The following is a 27182-nucleotide window of genomic DNA, read 5'->3' on the forward strand; positions in this document are numbered from 1 at the left end:
TTCCTCTATGTGGAGACTTTCAAGCAAAAAGGGGACTACCTCTTGTGTAATATTCTGTCAAGGGGATCTACTCCAGTTGAAAGGAACTAAATTGTCACAACATCTGCTGTCGTGCGATGAACAGGTTCATGCTGTTAGAACCACCAATTTAACCTTAATTCAGACATCACCAAGAATTGCATAATTCTAGCTGCCCTCCAAGAAAAACAACCCCCAATTAACCGGTAAACGCCATTGTTTGCAGGCTACGCCCTTTTAGGTTCATCCCTTTTTCTCAGCGTTTCACTGATTGCTTTCTGTACGAAACCAGAGAGAATGAAACTTTAGGTATTGGAATGCCAGTTGGGATTGATCTGTTCACTCATTTATGGATCTATTTTTTATCTTCAATTCTTCCCAAGGGAACAAAGTCTCAACCTAGTAATTGCTTTCCTTGTTTTTCCCATACGCTAGCATATGTTTACCAATAGGCCGAAGTCCACAGGTTTATTAAAAGGGGGAGGGGGGAGAAAGGGAAGTAAAGGTAATTTGTTCATATTTCTAGTGTTCTCTCATTCTTTACAAACTTAAAAAAAAAACAAAACTAAGAATTATGTATTCATTGTTTTTGCAGAATGTGTTTAACAAGGATTATCTCATTTGCTATTCATTATAATTCGGAGTTACTAGACCCAAGCGGTGGATTGAGAAGTATCATTAACCCCATTTTACTGAGGAAGAGACTGACGCCGCCGTGCCCTGGCCCGCGGGCTCTCTGGGCGTCCGGGGAATTTTCTAGCCCCGCCTACTCGACCCTCTCCCTTCTGGTGCAGGGAGTGGTGGAGAGTGTTTCCATGGAAACGGAGGTAGTATTCTCCCCTCAGCCTGCGGCCCACACGAAGCTTAGCTCCCGCTTTCCTCGCCCTCTCAGGAAACCATGGAGCGATCCTGCAGCTACACAAATCCGGCCCCTGTCTCGGAGAGAGAAGGCGAGGAGATCCGGCCGAGAACCTCAGTTCTCCCGACCCCAAGCTTGGCTCTCTTTCCTTACGTCTGACTGGTACGTACTTAATCAAATGGAACTGGAGCAAATGAAGGCGATGGGAGAAGAAGTCCTCTCTGATTGGTCCCTTTTTCTTATCCCCGCCCCCTTTCTCAGGTTCCCGCCCCGCCTCTCGCGGGGTGCCGGAGTCCTAGTTTAAGTGCACAGGCGCCGGCCGGGGCTAGCTCCGGGGAGGGAGGGAGCGAAGAAAGTGGGGAGGGGCCGGAGCCGCCTTTCTCCTCCCCGCGGCTTCCCATCCTTAAAGTGGGAGCCCAGGAGCGGGGCCTGCCGCAGATCGCTCCGGAGGGCGGGGGGTGCGGAGGCTGGGAGCTCGACCTCTTGCGGCTGGAGCGCGGCCCGGGCTGGCGGGGGGACTCCGGGCTCTCAAGGCGCCATTGCTTCGGTGCGGAGCGCTGGCCCTGCCCTCGGGAGGAGCCGTCACTCGGGGATTGCCCGCAGTCCCCGGCCCCGGCCCGCGGAGGCTGCTGTTTGTCCGGCGCTGCCGCACGAGCCGCTTCTCGTCCCTCCCGGCCGCCCCGCCGTGCGGCCGCCCCGGGGCCCGAGACCATGTTCGACAAGACCCGCTTGCCGTTCGTGGCCCTGGACATGGTCTGCTTGTTCCTGGGTATGTATGTGCGGCGCCAGCCCGCCTCCTCCTCCGCAGCGCTGCCCTGTCTGCTGCTGGCGCTCGGCTCAGCTTGTCCTGCGCCGCACGGGAGCGGGCGCGCGTGTGTGTCCCCGCGCCTCCGTGTGCACATGGGGGGGTGTGTGTGAAGGGTGAGTTGGGGAGCGTGTAAGTGGGCTGCATGCATTCGGGATGCGGGTGCTTGTGTGTGCTGTACGTGCGCGGACACATTCGTGCTTCGGAATGGGCGGTGTACCTGGTGGTGATGTGTGTGATCTCTTCCGAGGGGGATTTGTTTGCGGTTTGTGTGTGTGGGGGTGAATATGCTCGCCCGCGTGCATGGTTCGGAGAGTTGTGTGGAGAAGTGTAAGTGGGCTGCATGCATTTGGGGGTGCGGGTGCATAAAGGTGGGCAAGCGTGAAAGTTTGTGTTGCGTGCGTTGCGGTTTCTGGTTCGTGTGATTGTGCATCGGGGTGCATGTCTCGGGAGGTGTCTGTTAAGTGAGGATTGGGAGTGTGAAAATGTATCGCTTGCATTTTACAGTGGTGTCTGAATAACTGTGTAACTTACGGCTTCTCTATGCAGCTTCTGTGTGTATGAGACCTTCTCTGCTTCTGTGCTTGTGAGAGCTGCTGCCCTGATCTCTGGCTCCAACCCTGCAGTCTGCCTTCCCTTCCCAGAACTCCCATCTCCCTCTCCCACCCAACGTGTGAGGATGTAGCTGCGACCACCTTGGCACTAATCACCTTATGTGACCTCTCCTCCCCATTTCCTCTGATCCACTCTTTCCACTCCTTTCAAACAAGGCAGAACAATCAATCTGTCAAAAGACTCACAACACTCCCCCCCCCCCTTTTTTTTTTTAAACTGGAGAAAACTGGTCACTGGCTAATCAGATTCAGTTTGCAAAAACAGTGGAGAGTTACTGCTCTGGGAACTCCCAAATAACATAACAGAAGGGCCCAAATCATCTCATTTTGGGGAAGAATTAACTCTCTTAGACATTCTGAAAATCTAAAATTTTCTTAACTAAGTTATCGGGCCTGGGTGAGGGACAGAGGTGGTGGTTGATTCCTGTGTGCCCCAGACCTGCTGTCTCCGTTCTGCAGATCCGGCCGTGGCGTAGCTTTCCATCTCTTCTTTGACAGCTCACCAGGAGCTGTATAAATTCTTTGGCTGGGCGTTGTGCTTTCCTGATGGAAGTGTTATGTTCTCCCCGGGTTGCCTGCTCTTCCTCTTTGTTGATCTGTCGGAGCTAAAATTAGCTGGATTGGGGATATGGGAAGGTGTTGAGAGGATGGCATAAACCTTCAATGTGAGGACTTCTTAATAAATTACAAAAGCATCTGATATAAAGCAGTTTCTTGTGAACTCTGTATCTGGAAAAGGCAAACCTTTTGTTTGAAACTTTTGGGTGTATATGGATGGATGGCATTCTTATGGGATATAAAAAGGAGTTTGGAAGGAGAATTAGCTCTCCAGTTTAGACTAAAGTAGATGGGTTGTACAGCATTCCTTGTCACCAGATGCATTCCTGATTCCTCACTGGGTAAGATATTTAAAATGTAATATTTTGACCATCCAAAGCACTAGAGAAAGATAATTAAAATGTAGTCATGACTTCATGGAGTTTGTAATTAAAATTTAAGGATTTGCTCTTCGAGATTTCAGACACAAGAGATGTTAAAACAGTTCTCAAAAATATAAGATTGTGTTGGAGATGGCTTTCACCAAAAGCACAGGATGGTTAAACATGTTTTAGAAAAATAAATCTCATTTTTCCCTTAGAAGATGTGCTGCTTGATCGATTTTGAATGCCATTACTTCCCACCTTTTTTACATGTATTATTTAAAGTACTTTGAAGTATTTCTGAAGAAATGGCAAATAAATGGTCCTGGATTTACTTTCATAGTCTTCCCTTTACTGTAATTGGAACCTTACTATAATTGACTGCTCCAGTTAGAATGTGCATGAATAGAATTAAATCTTCATTATCTAAACTAATGAAAGAGAACAGTGAACTCTAATCCTAAAAGTATTTGGGTCAATTTCAGAATGCATTTTATGGCACTTTGCTATTGTTAATATTAAATTTATTTTTTATTCCCAGAGAACAAATCTGCCTAGAGCAGGAGATTGGAATCCCAGAATTATGTTGAGTAGAAGAGGGAAGTTGTTTGGGGATTAAAAAAGAGTAATAAATTTTTAAAAAGAAAGATAAAAAAAGAAAATTGCCAGTCTTTAATAGGATGATTTCATTTTTCCTTCTCAACAGTATTCTATTATTTCCATTACATGTAAAGATAGTTTTCAGCATTCATTTTTGTAAGGATTGGAGTTTCAAATTTTTTTCTCCTTACCTCCTTCCTCCCCAAGACAGCAATCCAATATAGGTTAAATGTGTACAATCATTTAAAATCTATTTTCACATTAATTATGTTGAGAAAGAAAAATCAGAACAAAAGGAGGAAAACCTTGAAAGAAAAAAGCAAGCAAACAAAAAAGGAGTGAAAATAGTATGCTTTGATCCAGATTCGGACTTCATAGTTCTCTCTCTGGATGCTGATGGCATTTTCTATACCAAGCCTATAGGAATTGTCTTGGATCACTATATTGCAGAGAAGAGAGAAGTCTATCATAGTTGATCATCACACGGTCTTGCTGTTACTGTGTATAATGTTCTCTACAGGATAATTTCTGAATTGTTTCTATTAATAACTTTTTTTCTGGCTCTTTTAAATAACTAAAAAAAAGATCACGTGGTATTTGTTCTATTGTGAATATGTGTTCTTTGAATCCAGAGGGTAAGAGTCATGACTTTGCATATCCCTTGAGACTTTATTTTGCATATGGTAGGCACTTAAAAAATCTTTTAGATTCTATTGAAATGAATACTACTGTCCTTTGTTATTGTGTCTTGTTTTCCAAGAGGACCTTGACTTATGGGAGGTGAATTGGTCATGTGAGATCTCCAGTCTCACTTTCTCTTCCAGAGCCTTTGGAGTCCAGTGGTTAGATATAAATCCAGATGATTTGGAGATTGCCCTGGATTCAGTAGGAGATTTTGTCCTAGAATTTTACTGGAGAGCTAAGCATTTTGAAGGAAGAAGTGATCATTGGGTATAACATAGTACTATTAGATGGGGATTTCCACTCCTAAATCCCGAGTATAACTGCTAGATAGTGGAATTTTTAAACCTTAACTTGCTACCAGTTGGGACTTGAGAGATACTTGGGTGATCATGGCAAATTTTAAGATTATTGTTTTGAATTCCTTATTCCACAAAAATATGAATTTTATCTTTTTTTCCTTCCTACTCATTGTTGATGTTTTGTGTCATATAAACATTGCAGAGCCTCCAATCTCTTAAACTATATACTAGAAAATTAGCCTATCAGAAAGTAAGGGTGAGCAATGTGCTCATATTCAGTAAAAGGCATGATATTCTTTTTCTGACAGAACATTACCTCATATTGTTTCCACCATAGAGAGCACAATTCTGATGGGCTGGCCACATTGTTTGAATGTCAAACTTACTTTTAACAATAAGACTGTTTTATGGAGAACTCACACAGGGGAAACATTCACATGGTGGTCAGAAAAAGCAATACAAGGACACCCTCAGGGTCTCTCTGAAGAACTTTGGAATTATTGTGTGACATAGGAGGATTGCCCCAATCAGGTGACCTCATCAGAGAAGGTGCTGTGCTCTATGAGCAAAGTAAAATTTAAGTGGCGCCAAAATATATATACAAGTTTAGAGAATCTATCCCAAATGTTCATATGGATTATTTATGTCTGACTTATAGCAAAGCATTCTGAGTGTACTGATCTGATCATCCATAGTTGGACACATTGTAACTTTATTCTAACCTCTAGGGAAGTCATTTTCTAAATGAATAGTTGAATGTCCTCTTCGATAACAAAGGACAGCAACAACTTTACATTGTAGGTGTGAGATAGGATCTACTATGAAGTTTCTTTAAGAAAGACAATAGGTATTTTTCTCTCAGTAACCCTAAAGAATAGACAAATAGCTGTGAAAATCTAGCTTAGTGGCCTTATTTGAGGCAGTTTCCAGTGCCACCAGAGAGCATCTTTTTAAAGCAAGTTCAGGAGACTTTTTCATTGTACTTCAATATTTTCAGCATTTCACTAGTTTTAAAATTACTTTGATCTCTAATCCTGCAGCCTAAGGTTAGAGCCTCTGAGCATTTTTTGAGCTTTCTTGTCTCCTAATTTCAGAGATCTGTTATATTCTAATCTCTTTTATTTTATATCTTCTTGTCAGACTACTATTACTGGACTTCTAGTTTTGATATTTGTTCCTTCTTTCATTTATGCCTCACATGGCAGATCATAAAAGTTTCTCAAGGAAAAAGAATATAACACATACATACATATACATGATAGACACACACATATTGATGGGGTGGGGGTGGGTGGGGGAAGATTAGGCACTATTTAAATTTTTCATGCTTTCTGTTTAGCTACAATTTAGCTATTTCTGTCTTCTATCAGGAGCATCTTTTGTGTCATCTTTACTACAACTAATCACCTGGTCATGCTGTATTGGGCCCATTTGCTGTTTCTGCATCCTGTGACTCTCAGCCAGTCTGGGGAGTGCCCAATTACTGCAGATTGTGGTGTTCTATCCCTATTTGTTTATAATTATTTCTATAACTAGTTATATTTCTGAATTCTTTCTTCTATGTCTCCCTTTCCCAGATCTCCCCCTATGTAAGTGGAAAATAAGAATATGGAAATAATACAATTGGTTTTATCAGAAACTCAAAAATAAGAATATTTCAGTGCTATATATGCAGGTCGAACCCTTAGTTTGTAAAACAAAATATTTCCCCATACCAAAAAGAAATAAGAGCAATACCTGGGTTTGAAAGGCCTAGAGAGATTACTGATGCTAAGTGAAGTGAGTAGAACCAAGAAAACGTTGTATACAACAACAAGAAGATTTTGTGATGATCAGCTGTAATGGACATGGCTCTTTTCAACAGTGAGATGATTTGGGGCAAATCCTATAGGCTTGTGATGGAGAGGACCATATGCATTCAAAGAGAGAGGACTATGGGGACTTTATGTGGATCACAACATAGTATTTCCATTTTTTGTTGTTTGCTTGTCTTTCTTTTTCTTTTTTCCCCCCTTCTATCTGATTTTTCTTAATAAATGTAGAACTATGTTTAGGAAAATTACATATACTCAATGTCTATTGTATTATTTGCTGGCTAGGAGAGAAAGCGGGAGGAAGGGAAGAAGAAAAATTTGGAACACAACATATAAGAAATGCCACAATGAATCCAACTGGTGGTTCTAGCCCCGAGTTTTGTTTTTGTTTTTGTTTTTATAATTGATATAAACTGAACCTGTAATTTTTTGATGTAGGGAACTCCTACTGAGGAAACTCTATTTTGGCAACTGTTCTGTAACTTATTGTCTTAGTTTTCTGAGGCATTGAGTTATTCAATGACTCACACAGGGTCATGCAGCTAATTTGTGTTAGTATGACAATTAAGCACTGAGTGTCAGACCTTTTGCTAAATATTGGGGATACAAAGAAAGGCAATAGATCTCTGCTCTCGAAGGAGTTCACAGTCTATTGGAGGAGATAGCATACAAAGAAAATAACTATGTTACAGAGAAGCTCCATGTAGATAACTTGGAGAGAGTGAACAGAATTAAAGGGAGGGGAATGGTGTTGGTGGGATTTTAACTCAGAATTGAGGAAAAGCCATGGAGTCCAGGACACCAAGGATTTTGGATTGAGAAGTATTGCAGACTGGGTATAAGTAAAGTGTATTTTTTCTTTGGGCTCAATCTGATAAAAAAACTAAAAATAATCTGGGAATGGATGAGGGCTTGAGGATTTGTGATCTGTGGTTTTAGTTGTAAGTTGACAAAAACAGTTAACATTGCTATAACATTGAAAAGTTCACCGGTTCCAGGAAGAGAAGATTGGTGGCCCAGTCCAGAGTCAAAAGCACAAATTGAGCTCTTTGTAATGGGGATCATCACTGGCAACTGTGTATTAAAATGATGAACATTCTATAAACATAACAATATGCCAAATTACATATAAACTTTATAAACTGAATAATGCAGTATCTGCTTTTGTTATTACCACAGTGGATGGCCTGAGTACTAATAGGTTAGATTGACTTGGATAGTTCTATATTATTTAAAGTTCTATATTATTTTAAATCGAGGGTCCAAATATTTCATTGCTAATAATCTCTTATATTATTGTATTTGTGGTCCAACATTGGACCACTGAGAAAAATGCCCCAAAGGTTTTGATGTGTAGCCTTTCTACTTAATAGAAATCAGGTCCTCTTCTCTGGACCTGTTTTGTCAGAAGGAGAGGAGTTGGAGTTGGACTTCTATGCTTGCTCTAAAATCTGTGATCCTTCTGATCTATCAAAGTAAACTCTTTCTAAGATATGGACAAGTGTGTGATGGTAGAAAAAACTGGATTTTGCCAGTGGCCACAAGTAATGTCATTGAGCAAGTCATTTAAATTTTTCTGACCTGTTTCTAGGGCTTGGTACATAACAGATACTAAACTAATATATGTTAATTGACTGCTTCCTTATCATTTGTTCTCCTCTACAAAAAACTTTATTTTTGATATTTAAAAAAAATTTTTTTGGACTAATTGTACTTCAGGATGGTTAGATCAGTTTCCCTATTGCATGAACAGTTGATTCATATATCTATTTTCCCATGTCTCTTGCATTTGTTCTTTCTGATGACTAGTGGTATAAGGCTTCTTCACTGAGGTTTATGACTCTTGGTCTTCTCATTTGGAAAACTATCATCTTAGCATAGAACCATCACACTTTGTTCACAGGTGAATTTTTTTTCCCAATTCTATTATTATCTTGTAAAATTAAGACTTGTGCAAAATATGCTTACTCAGTATAAGTTCACTGATAATGTTGAGACAAGTTCATTATAGACAATGTATCTGAATTTTATCAAAGTATTTGAGAGTTTCTGATGAGAACCTTGTGGACAAGATGCAGAAATGTAGATAATAGTTATTAGACCCACACTGGTTAAATAACCTTACTAGAATAGTATTGATTTAATAGCTGATCTACATTAATGAAAGGAATTTCCAAATCTAAGTTTTCCACTCTCAATTCACTAGTCTGCACAAAAAAGCAAACAAAAATGCTAAATAGAAAACCCCATTCATGAGGTAAAGTCCCTGATGTGCTCTGCAGAGCTTATGTCCTTGAACTTCTGTTATTCAACACTTTTATCAGTGACTTGAATGAAGTCACTAGAAAACACACTTATCAAATTTGTAGATGACACAAAACTGGGAATAATAGCTAGTACATTGTTTAAAGAACCAGGACACAAGAATATATTTACAGACTTGAACAATAGACTGAAATTAGTAAACTAACTTTAGTATTAGCTGGCATTTGGTTTTAAAATTAAAGGTTCAGGATGAAGGAGAGCTAGCCTAATGGGAAAAAGAGCTTAGGGGTTTTAATTGCTTATGCTGTGTAAAACCTCAAGGATATGTGTAGATACCCAACAAAGCTAATTAGATCTTAGGCTGAATGAATGGAGATTCACATTTAGAACTAGGAAAATATGTACTCCGTGCTAGTCAGAATATACCTTTGTCAATTTCCATTACCCTAACACCATATCAGTTACTCCTCCCCCAATTATCTAATTTGTTGTCAAGGCCAGTTGATTTTACCTTTGCAACATCTCTTGCATATGCACACCCCTCCCCCCCTCAATCTATCATGGCCATTATCTTGGTGTAGGACGCCATGATGTCATGTGTAGACTATTGCTGTAGTTTGTGGGTTATTTTTTCTTCCATGAGTCTCCGAATTCTAGGCCATCATCCACTTAACTGTTAACACGATCTTCTTAAAGTGCAGGTCTGGCCATGAAACCCCCCATACGCCTATTCCCTCCCTCACTCCGAGATATTTGGCACTCAAAGCTCTTCATAACCAGTCCTTTCCCCCTCTCTATCTCCAATTTTCTTACACCTTATACCTCCTTCCATACTCCCTAATCTAGGGACACTGGCCTCCTTGAAGTTGCAGGAATGATATTCCATGTCTCCCCTAAGGACATTTTTTCTGGCTTTCACCTGTGTCTGGAATGTTTTCCCTTCTCATTTTTGCCTTCTGACTTCCTCCAAACCTTAGCCAAAATCACACTTTCTACAGGAAGACTTTCCTGACCCCTCCTTAATTCTTTGTTGATGAATTATCCTATATATAGCTTGTTTAGATGTTTTCTTCCCACTAAACTAGGAACTCTTTGAGAAATGGAGGCTTTCTTTTTGTATCCTCTGAGATTAACACAATGCCTGGAACATGAGATGGCTTTATAAATATTTGTTGACTGATCACAAACAAGTGTTTTAAGATTGATGACCAGAACATAGAAGAATCTGGAATTCTTGTCATTTGATGGATTGTAGTAATTGGTTAACCTGAAAAAGAGAATATTTGAGGGAGTGTGATAAGTAACTTTAGTCAAAAGATTAGGTTGATTTCTTTTGGCCCTCAAGGACAGAATAGAATTGAGGGCATAAGTTACAAGAATGCAGAATTCAGCTTTCTTTAAGAAAGCATTTGTTTTAAAATCAGAATGGATTACCTTGAATCACTGGTCTTTGCTCTTTGTTAGTGGAAATATTTAGGCAGAGTTTTGATTGCCTATTGTCAGGAATGTGGCAAAGGAAAGGATGTATTGGGTGGGAAAGTGACCTCCCCCAAAGTTTTTTTTTTTTTAAATTAATTAAATTAATTAAAAAGGAGGGGAAAAATTTTAAATTTCAAACTGTCTCCTCTCCTGATCCAAGTACTAGAGAAAACCATCATTTGACACAGCTTTGTAAATGTATATAAAACCATTCTGTGCATGATTTTATTTATCAATTCTTTGGAGATGGATGACATCTTGCTTTGTAAGTCCTTTGTAGTTGATTTGAATATTTATGCTATATATAATTTGGTTGTTTAGTTATTCTTTGAACAGCATTGCTGTTAACTTGTACAATATTCAACAAAAGGTGAAAATACTATGTTGTGATCCACATTCAGTCATCACAGACTTCTCTCTGGGTGCAGATGGCTCCCAGAATTAACCTGAATCACCTCCTTGTTGAAAAGAGCCAAATTCATCACAGTTGTTCATCACATAATCTTATTACTGTGTACTGTGTTCTCTTGATTCTACCTTCTTTCACTTAGCATTAGTTCATGTCTCTCCAGACCTTTCTGAAATCTAACTTATCATTTCTTAGAGCATAATATCACAATCATATACCACAACTTGGTCAACTGTTGATGCCCTGTTAATGGGCATCTTCTAAGTTTTCAGATCTTTGCCACCACAAAGAGAGTTGCTATCCATACTTTAATGCTATTCCATCAGAGAAACTTGCTTTTAAATTAAAAAAATTTTTTTTTACAATTCCTATTGCTAATTGTACTCCACTCATTTGTGCTATCAATATTTTAGAACATAGAGGTTCCTTTTTTCCTGATCACCTAATAGTGGTATTGCTGAGTCACAAGATTTTGTAACCCTGGGAGTGATTGCAAAAATTGCTTTCCAAAATAGTTGGATCAATTTAGTTCCACCAATGCTGTTTAAATGACCCAGTTTTTCCACATCCCCTACAACATTTGTCCCTTTCTATTATCTTAGCCAATCTTAAATGTGTGAGATGACATCTCAAAGTTATTTTAATGTGCATTTCTCTAATCAGTAATGATTGGAGCATTTTTTTTATATAATTTTATGGTTCTGATTTTTTTTCCATTGAAAAACTGTTCATAACCTGTTTATCAATTGGGGAGTGACTCACGTCTTGTAAATTTGAAAGAGTTCTCTAAATATGTTTGAAATAAGAGACCTTTATCGGAGAAAATATGTATAATTTTTTTTTCGTTTGCTGCTTTCTTTCTAATTTTGGCTACATTAGTTTTATTTCTATGTTCCATAGTGGTAATGTGTTTTCATAAAATCATGATTTTAGAGCTAGAAGTTAATTTAAAGATGAGGAACTAGGGACTTAAATCCTTTTCTTGGACCAACTGGATGATTAGGAATGGTAAGTATTTATGATTTATAGATGAGAAAATGGGCTTAGAGAAGTTAAATAAACTTGAAGATCATGTAGCTAATTAGCGACAGATCTGGGAATAAACCTTTGGATTCCTAGTCTAATATTTTTCCATCATATCATTCTTCCTTTTTCTAACAATAACAGCTGATACTTTAGGGTCTATTCTGTAGACATTATCTCATATGGGTCTCACAATAGCTGAGGCTCACAGAATTAGGTGAAATTACTTTCACATTATACAGCTAGTAAGTAAATAATTTGAGGTTTAATTTGAATGCAGGGCTCTCTCAGCTCTGCTTACTTTTTCCATTGTATGCCAAGGTACCCATGACAGAATCTTTTCGCAATTGACAGCTAGGTAATTTATGGCAGATCTGTTTGTCAACTCAGTTCTATAATTGAATTAGTGTGTAAGTAGCTAAGGATAGAGTTTGGGTCCTAGTGCTATATAACCTACTTTTACCGCAGATCTTGCTGTTTTCTTTATCTGTTTCAATAAACAGACTTCTTAGCTTTTCAGCCCCCAAAATGAATTTCCTCTTCTTGGCTGATGAATTAATATTTGCTGGAAGAGTTTACTAATTTAATCTGTGTGGACGATCAAATGACTAATTGAGACGGTTTACTAATTTAATCTGCGTGGACAATCAAATGACTAATTGAGGAGGCTTTTGTACTGCTGTGCTTTAGCTGTGGATTTGTTTTCTTCCTTTGTAAATAACTGTTTTTGTATGTAAATGAGAGAGGAAAGGGAGTTTCCTTGAAAGGACTTTTTGTAAGGCAGGTGAACTTTCCTTTTCCTTAAATATGTGCTTTTTCATCAATAGTCTCAGGAGTCAAAATTCGAGGCTTGAAGAGAGTCTCTTTTTAAATTTGGCTCTAACTTTGTTTCATACAGTTGAGCTTTTACTAGATTTTCCTTGCCAGAATAGACCATGGAAACTTTTCAGAGACCTGTATTTTTTTATCCTCTGTGAATTTTAAGAAATATAAACACCCTCTTCTGGAGTTATGTGTCCTGTCAGGAATAAAAGCTCGAAGTGAGGTACTTAAGAATCATTATTAAATCTCTTCTCTTTTTAATCACCTTTGGCAGTTATAAAGTTCTTACATTTATTATCTTTTACACAGTTTAGGATATAGTCATGTAACACTTATATGAAAAGGAATTGTTTTACATTTATCCTTTTATTAAAGAGAGAAAAGGTGACAGCAGAAGTCAGTAACTCCCAGGTTTTACTTTACCAAAATTATGAACCAGTGGTCACAGTGTCTACATGTGGCTTCAACTCTTACTGAAATGAACTTGAAACATTGTTGTTGTTGGCTTCCTACTGTAATTTAGGTGGCAGGATTGGACAGCTCTAGAGGAAAATTTACAGTCAGGTTCAGTACTGCAGCAGCATATGCCATAATTAGGAACTTATATAAACTCTCACTGTAACATTCTATTTGTGTCTGTCTCTTACCTACTCAAAAAGAATGCTACTTACGATAATTATTTTGCTTTTTGCTATTAGGGCAGGGGAAAGGAGAATGAATGTGGAAAGGGAGCATCTTGCTTTCTTCACATCTAAACTTATTTTTACAAAAGTTTAATCATTTAAACCACTTGAAGAATACTCTGGTGCAGGGAATAATATCTAAATTTTGGATTAGGAATAAAAAGTGACAGATGTTCAGATTTTAAAACATACAAATATTTAACACATTTGAAGCTACAAAAGTCAACTATAAATTGTTGCATTCTCTTCAAATGATTGTAATTTGTTTCATGTAATAATTCATTTCCCAGGGTATATTTTATTTGTTATACCTTGAATTGAAATACATCAACATGAGTCTGGGATGGTTTCATTTCAATATATGCAAAAGTAGCTACTTTATTCAGCACTGACAGCAATGAATTTTAATCAGGAAAATTGGTTACATTGCCTAGACAATTCTTTATTTTCCTTAAAGTTTGTATTTGGTTAGTGTTAGAAAAAGGGAATATTAAAGAAAAAATTTTGGTTAACATTTTGGTGCACAGATATGTATTGATAATAACCAAATGACATAGATTGTCTTGATAATAGTTACTAACATTTTCTTGATGCTGCACCGTTTCCAAATTAAACAATATCCTTCCTTCCCCCTCCTCCCTCTAATTTGGTGTTCACTGCATAGATACTATTAGCATCTTCTGTTTACAGATGAGAGAAAGGGGCTTTAAGAGATTTGCCTATTATCACAGAGATAAGGGCCAGAGGCAGAATTCAATTTGGAAATTGAAATAGAAAGCCTAGCTGCAAAGTTCTTTCTCTTTCCGACTATTTCTCTATTTGCCTCCAAAGTGCTTAGTTTCTTGATATAAAGATAATTTAGACCAGGAAATAAAAGTAGGCAATATTCTTTTTGTCCTTTTTGTATTGTAACTTGTTATGAAGAATGAAAAAAGGGAGGTATCTGTTTACCTGATTTCAGGACCTTTTAATCTGTGTTACAAGAAAGTTTTTCTTTAATTATAGACATAAAAATATAGATTTTATGTACATATGTGGATGTGGATATATGTAATATAGATTATACCTTTTGACAAAGTGACATATTAAAATGAGGATTTATAATGAACTCAGCATCTTGTATTTTAAGAACCTATCTTCCAACTGAATTGTTAAGACTTTTAGCCCCTTTAGTGTGTTGTACTGTCATTGAAATGTACTTTGGGGAATCCCTTTTTTTGGAGACAGTATGGCACAATGCAAAGTACATTTTGCAGTTTGAAGGCAAAGATTCCCACCTTAAGACATTTAACTTGTTTGGGCTTGTGTTTTCTCAACTGTAAAAGTGAATGGGTTGGACTAACCTCTCTAAGGTCACTTGCTGCTCTCAATTTATGACGTGGATATTCCTGGATGGGTTGTGACTCATGTCCATGATAAAATCAGCAATCCATTTTGCTGCAGATGAAGTAAAACAAGAATAAATATCTTGAAGAATCTGAAGTGTATTTCTTGATGTTCTCTACTATTTTATCTTTCTGTACAAATAATGCTTAATTTTGAAATGTCTAAATTACTTTCATGTGAGATAGCTATGGAAAAAACACTAATTCTGGAGTCTGAAGGCTAGGGCTAAATATTTCATCTTGAGGCTTACTCTGCCTCACTTTTAAAACTCTGAGCAGGCCAAATAATGCCTTCTGTCTCAAATCTCTTTTGAGGGGCTTCAATTAGATGGCTCACTAAGTCCCTTTCTAGAGCACTATGAGTATAATTAAGATTCAAAAGGAGAAATTAAAGAAAAGATGGGGGGTAGGGAGTGGGGGAGAGGAGGGTTTGTGACATTTGACTTGTGATTCTTCCCTAAGGAGGAAACTACCAGTATAGATCAACATCTAAGTTGCCTGAGGAATTTTTGGGTCAGAGATAGGATTCAGTTCTGGGCTTCCTGATACTAGCTCCTAATGTCTGTAACACACACCTACAAAAGAATATGTTTTTTTTAAAGTACTTATGCGTGTATCACTTTTAAAATTTGTATGCACTGCTGTAACTATGAGAGCTTTATCTTAAATTATTGTATGTATCAATCATACATTCTGATTCTTGTCTACATGTTCAATTGAGATTAGATTTCCACAAATAGGAGTTTAATAGAAAGGAGCTATTGGGGAGCTAGGTGGTGTAGTAGAGTACTAGCTCTGCAGTCAGGAGTTCAAATCTAGTCTCAAACACGTGATAGCTGTGCTGACCTTGGCATTTATGTCACTTAACTCTAGTTTCAATTTCCTCATCTGAAGAAGAAAAACATTTTTTTTCCTGAGACAATTGGGGTTAAGTGATTTGCCCAGGGTCACACAACTAGCAAATGTTAAGTGTCTAAGGTCACATTTGAACTCAGCTTCTCCTGACTTCAGGGCTGGTACTCTATCCACTGCACTACCTAACTGTCCCTTGGAGAAGAAAATGTTAAACTACTTCAGTATCAGAAAGCCTCAAATTGGGACATGAAGAGTTGGGCACAATTGATATACTTTCCAATACAATCAGGTCATCTGATTCAAGCACTCAATTCTCTAATTGTGACATTTCTTTTTTGAAGTTTGGAAAAGGAGTAGAATTGGAATCCTTTACCTGTAAATAGTTGTCATGGAAGCTTTTATCTGGTTTACGTTGCCTAACTCTGGCATTCTCTAAGTTCTTATAATAAGATATGACACATTGAATTTTCCATTTTGATATAATGTTTTTGGTTTTTGCCTGGGTTTGGTCTTGTTTCTTCACTTAACATCTTTTATGGAATCTTTGAGTCTCAGAGGGTAAGACCTTTGTGCTTGTCCATGGTTTTAGGTGATTTCATGTCCTGCTTATAGAATTCAGGGTCATTCATTTTTAGAAGATGATACTGTCAGATGTATTTAGACCACAATTGTCACTGCTTGGAAACAATTCCTGAGCCTTTTGGAAGCTGTGATATTCAGTATAAATGAAGTCAATTTAAAAATGGTTACATCTACTTCTCTTCCCCTCCCCCCTGCCTTTTTTTTTGGGGGGGGGGTAGGGAAGGACATTTGATTTAATTACACCAATCACATGAGATGTTTGACTGCCAGAGGGCGATGAATGCTATGGCAGTTTCTTATTTCTGGGTTTTAAATATGTGCCAACTTTTTCCCTAGATTTTTTTCCACAGCATTTATCTTAAAGTGTTTTTCACAGTTTGGTTTTGCAGATGCCAAGGTCTTGTTATTAAGTGGAATGAACCTTGCTATGTAAGTGGAAAATATTATCATTGATACCAGCTGAGCAATCATGGCATGGGATAGCAACTGATCAGGCTATAGTACATGTGCCAGCTGCCAATTCAAATTTTAAGAATAATTCTTTGTATTATTTATTTTGTCTTCTAAAATTCCCCCATGTAATTTTCTACTGAGGTCTTTCACTGCTGGGGGTGGTGGTGGTGGTGATGATGATGAGTTAATGTTACAAGTTCTGATAGTTTTGTGTGTATAACATGTAATACCTTATTTATTCAATTGACACTTAGCACTTAAAGCTAAGTAAACTTTTATTTAAGCTCAGAGTCTCTCTCTTTTTTTATTAAAGCTTTTTAATTTTCAAAACATGCATGGATAATTCTTCGACATTAACCCTTGCAAAATCTTGTGTTCCAATTTTCCGCCCCTTTGCCCATCCCCTCCCCTAGATGTCAAGTAGTCCAATATATGTTAAACATGGTAGAAATATATGCTAAATCCAGTATATTTGTACATATTTATATAATTATTTTGCTGCACAAGAAAGTTCAAATTAAAAAGGAAAGAAAATGAATAAGAAAACAAAATGCAAGCAAATAACAAAAAGAGCGAAAATACTATGTTGTGCTCTACTTTCAGTTCCCATAGTCCTCTCTCTAGTTGTAAATGGTTCTCTTCATCACAAGATCACTGGAACCGGTCTGAATCATCTCATTGTTGAAGAGGGCCATGTCCATCTGAATTGATCATCCTATAATCTTCTTGTTGCCGTGTATAATGATCTCCTGGTTCTGCTCATTTCACTCAGTATCAGTTCATATAAGTCTTTCCAGGCCTCTCTGAAATCATCCTGTTGGTCTTTCCTTACAGAACGATAATATTCCATAACATTCATATACCATAACTTACTCAGCCATTCTCCAATTGTGGGCATCCACTCAATTTCCAGTTTCTTGCCACTACAACAAGAGCTGCCACAAACATTTTTGCACATGTCAGTCTCTTTCCTTCCTTTAAGATCTCTTTGGGATATGAACTCATTAGAAACACTGCTGGATTAAAGGGTATGCACAGTTTGATAACTCTTGTATCATAGATGGGATAACAATGATGTTTAAGTAGATGATTATTAAAGAGCTTGAAAGTAATATTAAGAGGGAGAATTTCTTTTTTTCTTATTTTTCTTCTTCCTCTCCTCCCCTTTTCTTCTTTCCTTCCTTTTCTTCCCTTTTTCTTTCCTTTCTTTAAAAAGAATGCTATTTGCTTTTGTAAAGAGGGCATTTTATATGACTTTTAAAATCTACTTTAAGGTCTGATTTTTCAGAATAAAATAATTCAAGTTTTCAGGAATGAGATGAAAAAATATGATATTCTGCATTTCTTTTTTTCAGAGCTCAATTTCTTTTGTAGGTATCAGAAGTTTTTTTAGACTCATAGCATTCATATGGCAACATAGATTTAGAGGTTGAAGGGACTTTATCTACAAATAGAAAGAGACTGAAACAAAGACCTATGAGGAGAATACATTACAGTATGTGCTAGTACAAGGTTTTGCAAAGGCGAATGTTGAAAACTATGCATGTATTTTGAAAAATGAAAAGCTATTATGTGTACTTCTGGGTGTGTTTAAATGTCATTAGCATATTTCAAAAAAACCATAACTTCCTAACACTCTTCCTCCTCCTTCCCATCCCCCCTTTTTGACAGAAAATTAAGGCTTGGAAACCTTGTGTCTTCATTTGATCAGGTTTGTTTGGGCAAACTTAATTTATTCAGGTAACTCTATAATGTGGGCGGAAGGGAAACATTTTCCAGATGGTTCGGTTAAAACCTTTTTGTGAGTGTGCCATTAAACTATCCACTTTGGCATTGCCGGCAAATATAATCTCCCCCTTTTTCATTCCACTTCCTAGTGAACCTCCTTTTGTGAAGTTATTGACCTACTGCAGCCCGGGACACCATTAAAAGAGGCTGGAACTAGAACTGGAATTTGAACCTCGTTTGTCTGGTCTCTATCATTCTGATCTCTTTGGGGAATGTTTTCATTAATTCTATCCTGTCTTTGTCAGGAACCAGATACCACATTTCTTTTTGTGCTGCCTGGGTGGTCACTGTTTCCACAGGGAGTGAGTAAGGTGCAGTAAGTTAGATGGAAAGGTAGTAATGAAGTGAAAATTAAGAATAAACAACAGCTCTGTGGATGGATCTGTGTTTTGGAGGGAGAGAACAGAAATGGGATGTTTTGAGAAAAGATAACTTAAGAGCTTAGCTAAAGCTGGCCTTGCTTTGTCACTTTTCTGAAGACATACATTTATTGTGAATTGAATCAAGAGAAAATGAAAAAAGGGTTAAAAATCTTCATTCTGTTTCATTCAGGTAGTAAAAAAAGTCACTAGTAGAACATATCCCTTCCAGAAATTTCAAGAAAAATCTGGGGCAAACAGATGATTTGGCTTCACTTCTTTTTAAAAATTTTTAAACAGCTTTTTGTTTTTACAAATACATAAAAAGATAGTTTACAAAGCCTTGGGTTACAAATTTTTCTCTCTTTTTTACCCTCTTCCCCCTTCCCTAAATAGCAAGCTAACTGATATTAGGTTAAACATGTGCAATTCTTGTAAATGTATTTCCATATTTGTTGTGTTGCACAAGAAAAAATCAAATCAAAAAGGAAAAAACAAACAAAAACAAAAAGGTGAAAATACTATGTTTTGATTCACATTCAGTCTCCATAGTTCTCTCTCTCTGGATACAGAAGTCACTTTCCATCACAAGTCTTTTGGAATTTTGGATTCACTTTTTGAATGAGTATGAGAGGATGGGGAAGAAGTCTAAGTTACTAAAATGTTTTTCTCTTACTGATTTGAATACCTGTGCAAAATTTTCTGTCTAATCTAGAGACCCAGTTGAGAAAATCTTCTTAAAATATGATGTTATCAAAACTTGTTAGGCAGGTTAATGGATAATAATGAACTTTATAAAGTGTTGGGTATAATGCCTAATTTTATGTGTCATGATGCCAGATTCAAGGTGCTTGCATTGTAGGCAGTCTAATTATTAACTGAATTGGGTGACAGATGAGTAATTTCCTTTTACATAGAACTGTTAAAAGTTAGGTTTCCTCAGTGAGTGATGGATGGACATTTTCTTTGTATATAAGATGGCTTTCTCATGGTTGCCAAAGTACAAAATCACAACATTGACATTTAAGGCTTTTTGCAGTCTGGCTTAAACCCACCAGTTGTCTAGCTTGTACTATTACTGGCACTACTCTCTTTTCTAGTTTTATATTTCATAAAAACTAAAACTATTCCATGTCCACATTTTTTTCCATGTCCACTATTCTGAACTGAATACCCACCAGACAGTCCTCTTTGTTGAAGTTTCTCCTTTCCTGCAAAACTCAACTCAGGTATCAACTCTTTTTTTTTTTTTTTTTTTTATCTATATCTATATTTAGATATACTATATATTTGGTTTTTTTATACTTTTTAAAATTAATTTTATAATTATAACTTTTTTTTTTGATAGTACATATGCATGGGTAATTTTTTACAACATTATCCCTTGCACTCACTTCTATTCACTCTCACTGAACAAATGGAACTGGTTTGAATCATGTCATTGTTGAAGAGAGACATGTCCATCAGAATTGATCATCGTATAATCTTGTTGTTGCTGTGTATCATGATATCCTGGTTCTGTTCATTTCGCTCAACATCACTTCATATAAGTCTCTCCAGGCTTCTCTGAAATCATCCTGTTGGTCATTTCTTACAGAACAATAATAGCATTGACATACCACAATTTATTCAGCCATTCTCCAATTGATGAACATCCACTCAGTTTCCAGTTTGTAGCCACTATGAAAAGGGCTGCCACAAACATTTTTGCACCTGTGGGTCCCTTTGATGTAAGGCCAGAAGAGACACTGCACAGTTTAATAATTTTTTGAGCATAGTTCCAAATTGCTCTCCAGAATGGTTGGATCCATTCACAACTCCACCAACATTGTATCAGTGTCCCAGTTTTCCTACACCCCCTCCAACATTCATCATTATCTTTTCCTGTCGTCAGGTGTGAGGTGGTATCTTAGAGTTGTCTTAATTTTTATTTCTCTGTAGATCCTATTTTGAATGGGTAGATGATGAGACATTGGCAGGAAAGGATAAGTGACTTGCTTCAGACCAAATAAGCAGAAAATTATATAAAGAAGCAAGAGCTCTCCTTTTTTCATATTTACTTAACTTTTCTGTTGGATTTTTTTTCTTTTCTTTTTCTTTCTTTCTTTTTTTTTTCTGTTGGATTTTTAAGCTTTTTTGACAGCCTGTATCCTACCTGTCTTTGTAATCAGGCAAAATAAATGGAAGAAGCAAGACTACATAGTAAGCTCAAAAGTCATGGAGAATCTGGCTGGTTAAAGTAGAAATACTCTAAGGGGGCAGCTGTTTTGTGAAGTGAACAGAGCTCTGGCCCTGGAGTCAAGAGGATCTGAGTTCAAATTTAAACAAGTCATTTAATCCTGATTGTCTAGCCCCTCACCCCCCAAAAAAGTAGTACTCTGAGACAAAAAGATATTTTGGGGAAGTTGGATATATTCAGTAGATTCCCAGAAGGAAATTATGTGGTCAGGACTTATGATTATTAATTGAATTGGGATAAACATAGGAAACATATTTGCAATAATTTTGCAGTTTTGGAAGTATGGAATTTGATATGAAATTTAGATCAGCAGAGAGATTGGATTTATTTTAGAAAATATAGTAATAGAAAAGGGTATAAGGATTTTGTGATAATTCTCCTTAAAAGACCAAGGTACTATATGTTCTCAAGAATTAAATTGTAGTGAATTTATTAATGAGAAATTTTAAGGAGGAAAGAGTGTGTTACAGCTGACATGGGAAATGTGATGATAAGGTTGGGTGTAGAGATCATCTAGGGTTTGGCATGGGGGGAGAACTGGCATTTTAAAAGCACCTACTATGTACCAGGCACAAATTTGTAGAAATTTGTAGATTTCCACAAATAAAATTTCATTTGAATCTAGTAGATAGAAAGGTACGAAGAGAGGATGATTGGTAATTTCCTACAAGGTGCCAGCACTTGTGGAGAGGGAGTGAATATGTTTCTTCCATGCTGTGACCCTCTACTTTTATCAATCTCCCCTCACACTCTTTAACATTCATTTCTTGGGGCTCACCTTCCTCCTTCTATATACATTGTACAGGGATCTTGTACAATAGGATGGCTGGAATCAGGGCCATCATAAATAAAATGGAAACATACTTTGAGATACCACCACACACCTCTCAGATTTGCTAAGATGACAGGAAAAGTTAATGATGAATATTGGAGGGGATATAGGGAACCTGGGACATTGATGCATTGTTGGTGAACGGATCCAACCATTCTGGAGAACAGTTTGGAACTATGCTCAAAAAATTATCAAACTGTGCATACCTTTTTATCCAGCAGTGCCTCTACTTATATCCCAAAGAAATCTTAAAAGAGGGAAAGGGACCCACATGTGCAAAAATGTTTGTGGCAGCCCTTTTTGTGGTGGCAAGAAACTGGAAACTAAGTGGATGCCCATCAATTGGAGAATGGTTGAATAAGATATGGTATGTGAATGTTATGAAATATTATTGTTCTATAAGAAATGATCAGCAGGATGATTTCGGAGAAGGTTGGAGAGACTTACATGAACTAATTAATGCTAAATGAAGTGAGCAAACTCAGGAGATCATTATACTCAGCAACAACAAAATTATATGATGATCAATTCTGATGGACGTGGCTCTCTTCAACAATGAGATGATTCAAACTAGTTCCAATTGTTCAGTGATGAAGAGAGCCATCTACACCCAGTGAGAGGACTGTGGGAACTGAGTGTGTGGACCACAACATAACATTTTCACTCCTTCCCATTATTGTGTGCTTGCATTTTTGTTTTCTTTCATTTTTGATCTGATTTTTCTTGTATAGTGATAATTGTATAATTATGTAGACATTTGTTGGATTTAACATATATTGTAACATATTTAACATATATTAGACTACCTGCCATCTAGGGGAGAGGGTAGGAGGAAGGAGGGGAAAATTTGGAACAAAAGATTTTGCAAAGTCAGAGTTGAAAAATTACCCATGCATGTTTTGTAAATAAAAAACTTTAATAATAAAAACTAAGATGACAACAACAACAAAATAAAGTAAATAAATAATAGCAGCATAGGCTGGCTTCTTCTCTTAGCACTAGCTTTCTGTGCTCCAGCTCTCACTTCAGTTTTCTCCAGGGCTAGAATTTCTAGCACCTTATCAATATGGTAGTGAAGAAAAAGTTTTTCAGGTGTGGTGGACAAAGATTTAACTATCAGTGTTTAGTGCAGTTTTTTTATTTTAGTAGCTTAAAACAGAATACTTTAATAGCAAACTCAGAACTTTTATGTAAAAGGACCAAGAGCTCTTGATAATAAAAGAAAATCATTAGACAAACCTACCAGCTTTAAGGGCTTATGAAGTCACAGCAACCCCAGTACCTCTGAGGATAGTCAGACTCCATTCGCACTTGAACTTTCCACAATGAGTATAGAGTATTTTTTTTTTTTTTTATCACTTATGGAAATATGTTATCTTAACATTGGCTCACTGACTTCTTAACCTGTCTGATTCTTAATCCTTTTTATTTTTTTGCTGTCATTCATTCCTAGCCTAGTACATGAAAAGGATGACTTGAAATTTTTTATGTTGTTTTTGAGTCTTTAGGGATCATAACCCACAGGAAATATATTGGAATAATATTGGCTCATTAAACTATTGAATTGGAATTTATTTTACATATTTTTTTGTTTTATATTTATTTGTGTATATGCTTTTTCTTTCCAAGGAAAATGAATGTAAATTTCTTGGTTTCAGGGGCTGTTTCCACTAGCATAATATCTTGAGTATAGTAGATAAATGTTCTATAAATGCTAGTTGAATTGAGTTGATTTTGAATACATAACTGCACAATAAGCTTGGGTGGGAATTTATGGATCATTCCAAAGATTTGTAAAGCACTATTTGGTAACTCATGCGTAGACTGAAAAAGAGTATGCGGAAACTCTGGTGTCTTATGATTTTATTCTAGAAGCAAGTTGTGATTTAATAACAATACAGAACTGTTTTTTTTACTTACCTAAGCTAGAAGTTCCTACTTTACTGCTAACTCTTCTTTTCTTTTTCCTCTTGCACATTTGCTTTTCTTCCCATGTATAAATCATATGATCCTTTGCCAAATCTGAATATGAATAATTCAGAGAAAATCAGAAAGAGTTAGATAAGTCCATGCAGAGTGAAGAAAACAGAACCAGAGCAACATACTTACCGTAATCAAGTTATTTGCTTTCAGATTAAATGGAAGGACTAATTTTGCCTGGAGGCCTGATGATAAAAATGCACTTTTTTTTTTTAGATGGGAGATGGCATCATGCTCTTTGCCCCCAGTGAGGATCACAACTCATTTTGACATTTCTTTCTTTGGCTGTGGATAAAACTATGTACAAATTTTCATTTGCTTTCTCAGTTCCTGGCATAATGTAAACAACTAGGGTCTGAGCCATGAGTTTCAAGGAGACATGTACAAAAGCCCGTTCCCTTTTCATGTGGTAACAAAAGCAGGTCCCCTTTTTATAGAATCACTTGAAGAACAGTGATACATATGTGCATGGGTGAGAGTTTATAAAGAGTACACTTGTGTAGTTAATCATTTTACTGAGTCACTTAATGACCTGTTGGTTCTGTTTTGCAGCTTTCAGAGATTGAAATCTTAAATTAAAATTGAGTAAGAGTTGTCTTTCTGGGTCTGTAGGAGCTCTCTGGGTCATGTCAGAATTCTATTTTCCCCCTTAAATTTATTTTTATTATTAATAATAGTTTTTAATTTTCAAAACCTATGCAAAGATAGGTTTTCAACATTCACTCTTGTAGGATGTTCCAAGTTCCAAGTTTTTCTTCCTCCCATCTCTCTCCCCTAGACAGCAAGCAACCCAATACATGTTAAATAAGTGCAATTCTTCTATACATAGTTCCACATTTATCATATTGCACAAGAAAAATTGGATCATAAAGGGGAAAAAAAGAGAAAGAAAGAAAAAACAAACAACAACAAAAAAGGTACAAATACTATGTTGTTATCCACATTTAGTCCTCAGAACTCTTTCTGGATGCAGATGGCTGTCTCCATCACAAGTATATCATAATTAGCCTGAAACCTCACTGTTGAAAAGAGCCACATCCATTAAGCTAAACTTAATTTTTTTTAGACATTTACTCCTCCCATTATGTATATGTTAAATTTCTGCCTAATTGAACAGCTTGCTGTTTCTGAACATTCCCGTGCCTTTTTGTTCTTGCTATTAGTCTTTAAAGTCTTTAATCTCTAGTGACCTTGTCTATCTTCAAAAGCCCAATTCAAATGCTGTCTCTATTGTAAAGCTTTCAGTGTTTCCAAGGGACTTTGACCCTCTCATTTCTTTTGATTGTATAATAATCTTGCATGAAATAAGTAGCGTTATTATTATTATCACGGTTTTAAAGATGAGGAAACAGAGGATCAGAGAGTATGACTTCCCCATTGTCACACAGCTAGTATGAGCTAATAATAATCATTCTCATAGATCACTTGATTCCAAATTCAGTGCAATTTTTAGGACTGCATGCTGCCCTTCAGTCACCATCTTCCTTGCAATGTAGGGGAAGTTTTTAATGCATCTTTTTTCTCCCTTCCTGCATTGTAAATTCCTTTAGGATGAGAATCCTTTATCTTTTTCACTTTGCCAGTCATTGAATATTCAGCATAAACATTTGTTAAATGAGTGAAATGTTTTATTGATCTCCTAGAAATCACTTCAAAATGAGGCCTCAGGATGGCTTATGAAGTGGCCTCATAAATGCATATTTTTGGGAAACAAGTAATTTTTAATTATCTTGATTAATTTTCTAGAACTGATTTTACTAGCTTAAAGGAACTCCTATTCCTTTTGTCAATGTAAATTGCCTTTCCAGTAGTGATAGGGCTTTGCCCAGGATCACACAATCAATAGGTACTCAAATCTAAGAACTGAGACTTTCCTTAAGAAGGTCTAACTAGGAGACCAGGTCTTTGTCTGCTACACCATCCTGTTGCCTATATTCCTGATGCTATTGGCTTAAATAATGGAAATGTAATTAAAATGCCTCTTTGGAGGTATATACTTTAAAAACAGTCCCCTTTCCCCCACACTTTCATATGGGCCAGTTTGGTGAATTTGCGAAAGTAGGAATTGTATTTTCTTTTGAAACAGACTTCTTTATAATTTTAGTTCTTGTTTCTGGGCCAGTTTAGTTGTCATAACTTCAGACTAGACATCACTTAGTCTATATAAGTTTTTAAAATACTTTTTTACTCCAGAGATTTAAGCTATTAAAAGCACTTGATTGCAGCCCTGGATTTTAATTGGCAGTATCTTTTTTTATTTTATTGTAATTTCAACTCCTTTTTTGGTGGTATGGATGAAGAATTTAGAGTTTTCTCAAGTCTTTCCCATGCATATTCTGAGTGTTGAGTGTCCACATTCCCTTTTTTTTTTCTTTTGGTTTCCTGCTGTTAGGGAAAATAAGAACAACAACAACAAAAATAAAACAAATAAACAAAAAAAAACCAAGCAAGCTATTAAGTGGGGGATGTGATGATGTTGTTTCTGGGATAACTATTTATTCTTACAGGTTTGAATTCTTTGGAATGAGCCTAATTTTATGATAGTATTGTTGATTATTACTTGACTCTGTATTTCAAGGAGTTTTTTAGCTCCATTTCAAAGTTAAATAACCATAAAGAAGTGCCACTTTCTTGTACTCTTAAAGCAATAGCTGTAAAGTATTGTAGATTCAAGTACTTATTTCCTCTTAATAAGCCATGTATAAAATGACCCAAGAGCAGTATTGGGAAATGTTCCCTCCAAGGCCTAATTGTTAAAGGCAGAGCAAAATGATGTTGGAGGTTAAAACAGTGAACAAAGACGTTTGTGGAAAGTTTCCCATTAAACTAGTGTAGGCAGTTAATACCAGAACTGTGATTATTCGACTACCTCTCTAATATTAGGCTCTTGTATATTAAGAGTAATATTCTTGATTCACCATTAATACGTTTTATGAGAATGTTGATGCTTTAATACAAAGTCATCCCCTTTTTTGACTTTCATTTCTGGCTAAATGAATGTTATATCCACCTGTGTGATTATGGGTAAATTCTGTAGCCCTGAAACAGAAAAAGTTGACAGTATTACATGGAAATCAGATCCATGGTGTTCATTCGCACCTATTAAGCAAAGTAACATGGTTCTAGCCATTGGACCAAATTAAATATCCTAGTATGTTCACTAGGATAGTCATCTATCTATATATCTTACAATGCTGATATTCTAGTGGAAGAGACAACTTTAAAAACACCATATATAAAAAATTGTAAATAGAAGGAAAGCACTGAAGGGGATATATGGCCCAAAGAAGGGGAAAAGGATGGTAAAGACCTACTCTAACTGTTACAAATGTAGAAATAAAAAGGGCTGGCAATAGGCAGGGGTCTATATAGGGTTAGGTTCTAATAAGTGGTTAAAAATGACATTGAGTTTGTG

At 36.8% G+C, this 27182-nt stretch overlaps 1 protein-coding gene across 2 annotated transcripts in view; it reads left to right on the forward strand.

Moving 5' to 3' along the window:
• The first annotated feature begins 1160 nt into the window (after positions 1-1160).
• The window catches only part of PLPP1 (phospholipid phosphatase 1), a 113651-nt gene continuing 87629 nt past the window's right edge, over positions 1161-27182 (forward strand). Inside the window, exon 1 of one of the 2 annotated variants that reach the window (XM_074282503.1) lies at positions 1161-1646. In XM_074282503.1, the coding sequence (XP_074138604.1) occupies positions 1589-1646 (58 nt within the window). In that variant the 5' untranslated portion in view covers positions 1161-1588. The remainder of the gene's footprint in view (positions 1647-27182) is intronic. The other variant, XM_074282504.1, reaches the window with a different exon arrangement.

Source organism: Sminthopsis crassicaudata, chromosome 1 (genome assembly GCF_048593235.1).
Source record: "Sminthopsis crassicaudata isolate SCR6 chromosome 1, ASM4859323v1, whole genome shotgun sequence".
NCBI classification, from domain to species: domain Eukaryota; kingdom Metazoa; phylum Chordata; class Mammalia; order Dasyuromorphia; family Dasyuridae; genus Sminthopsis; species Sminthopsis crassicaudata.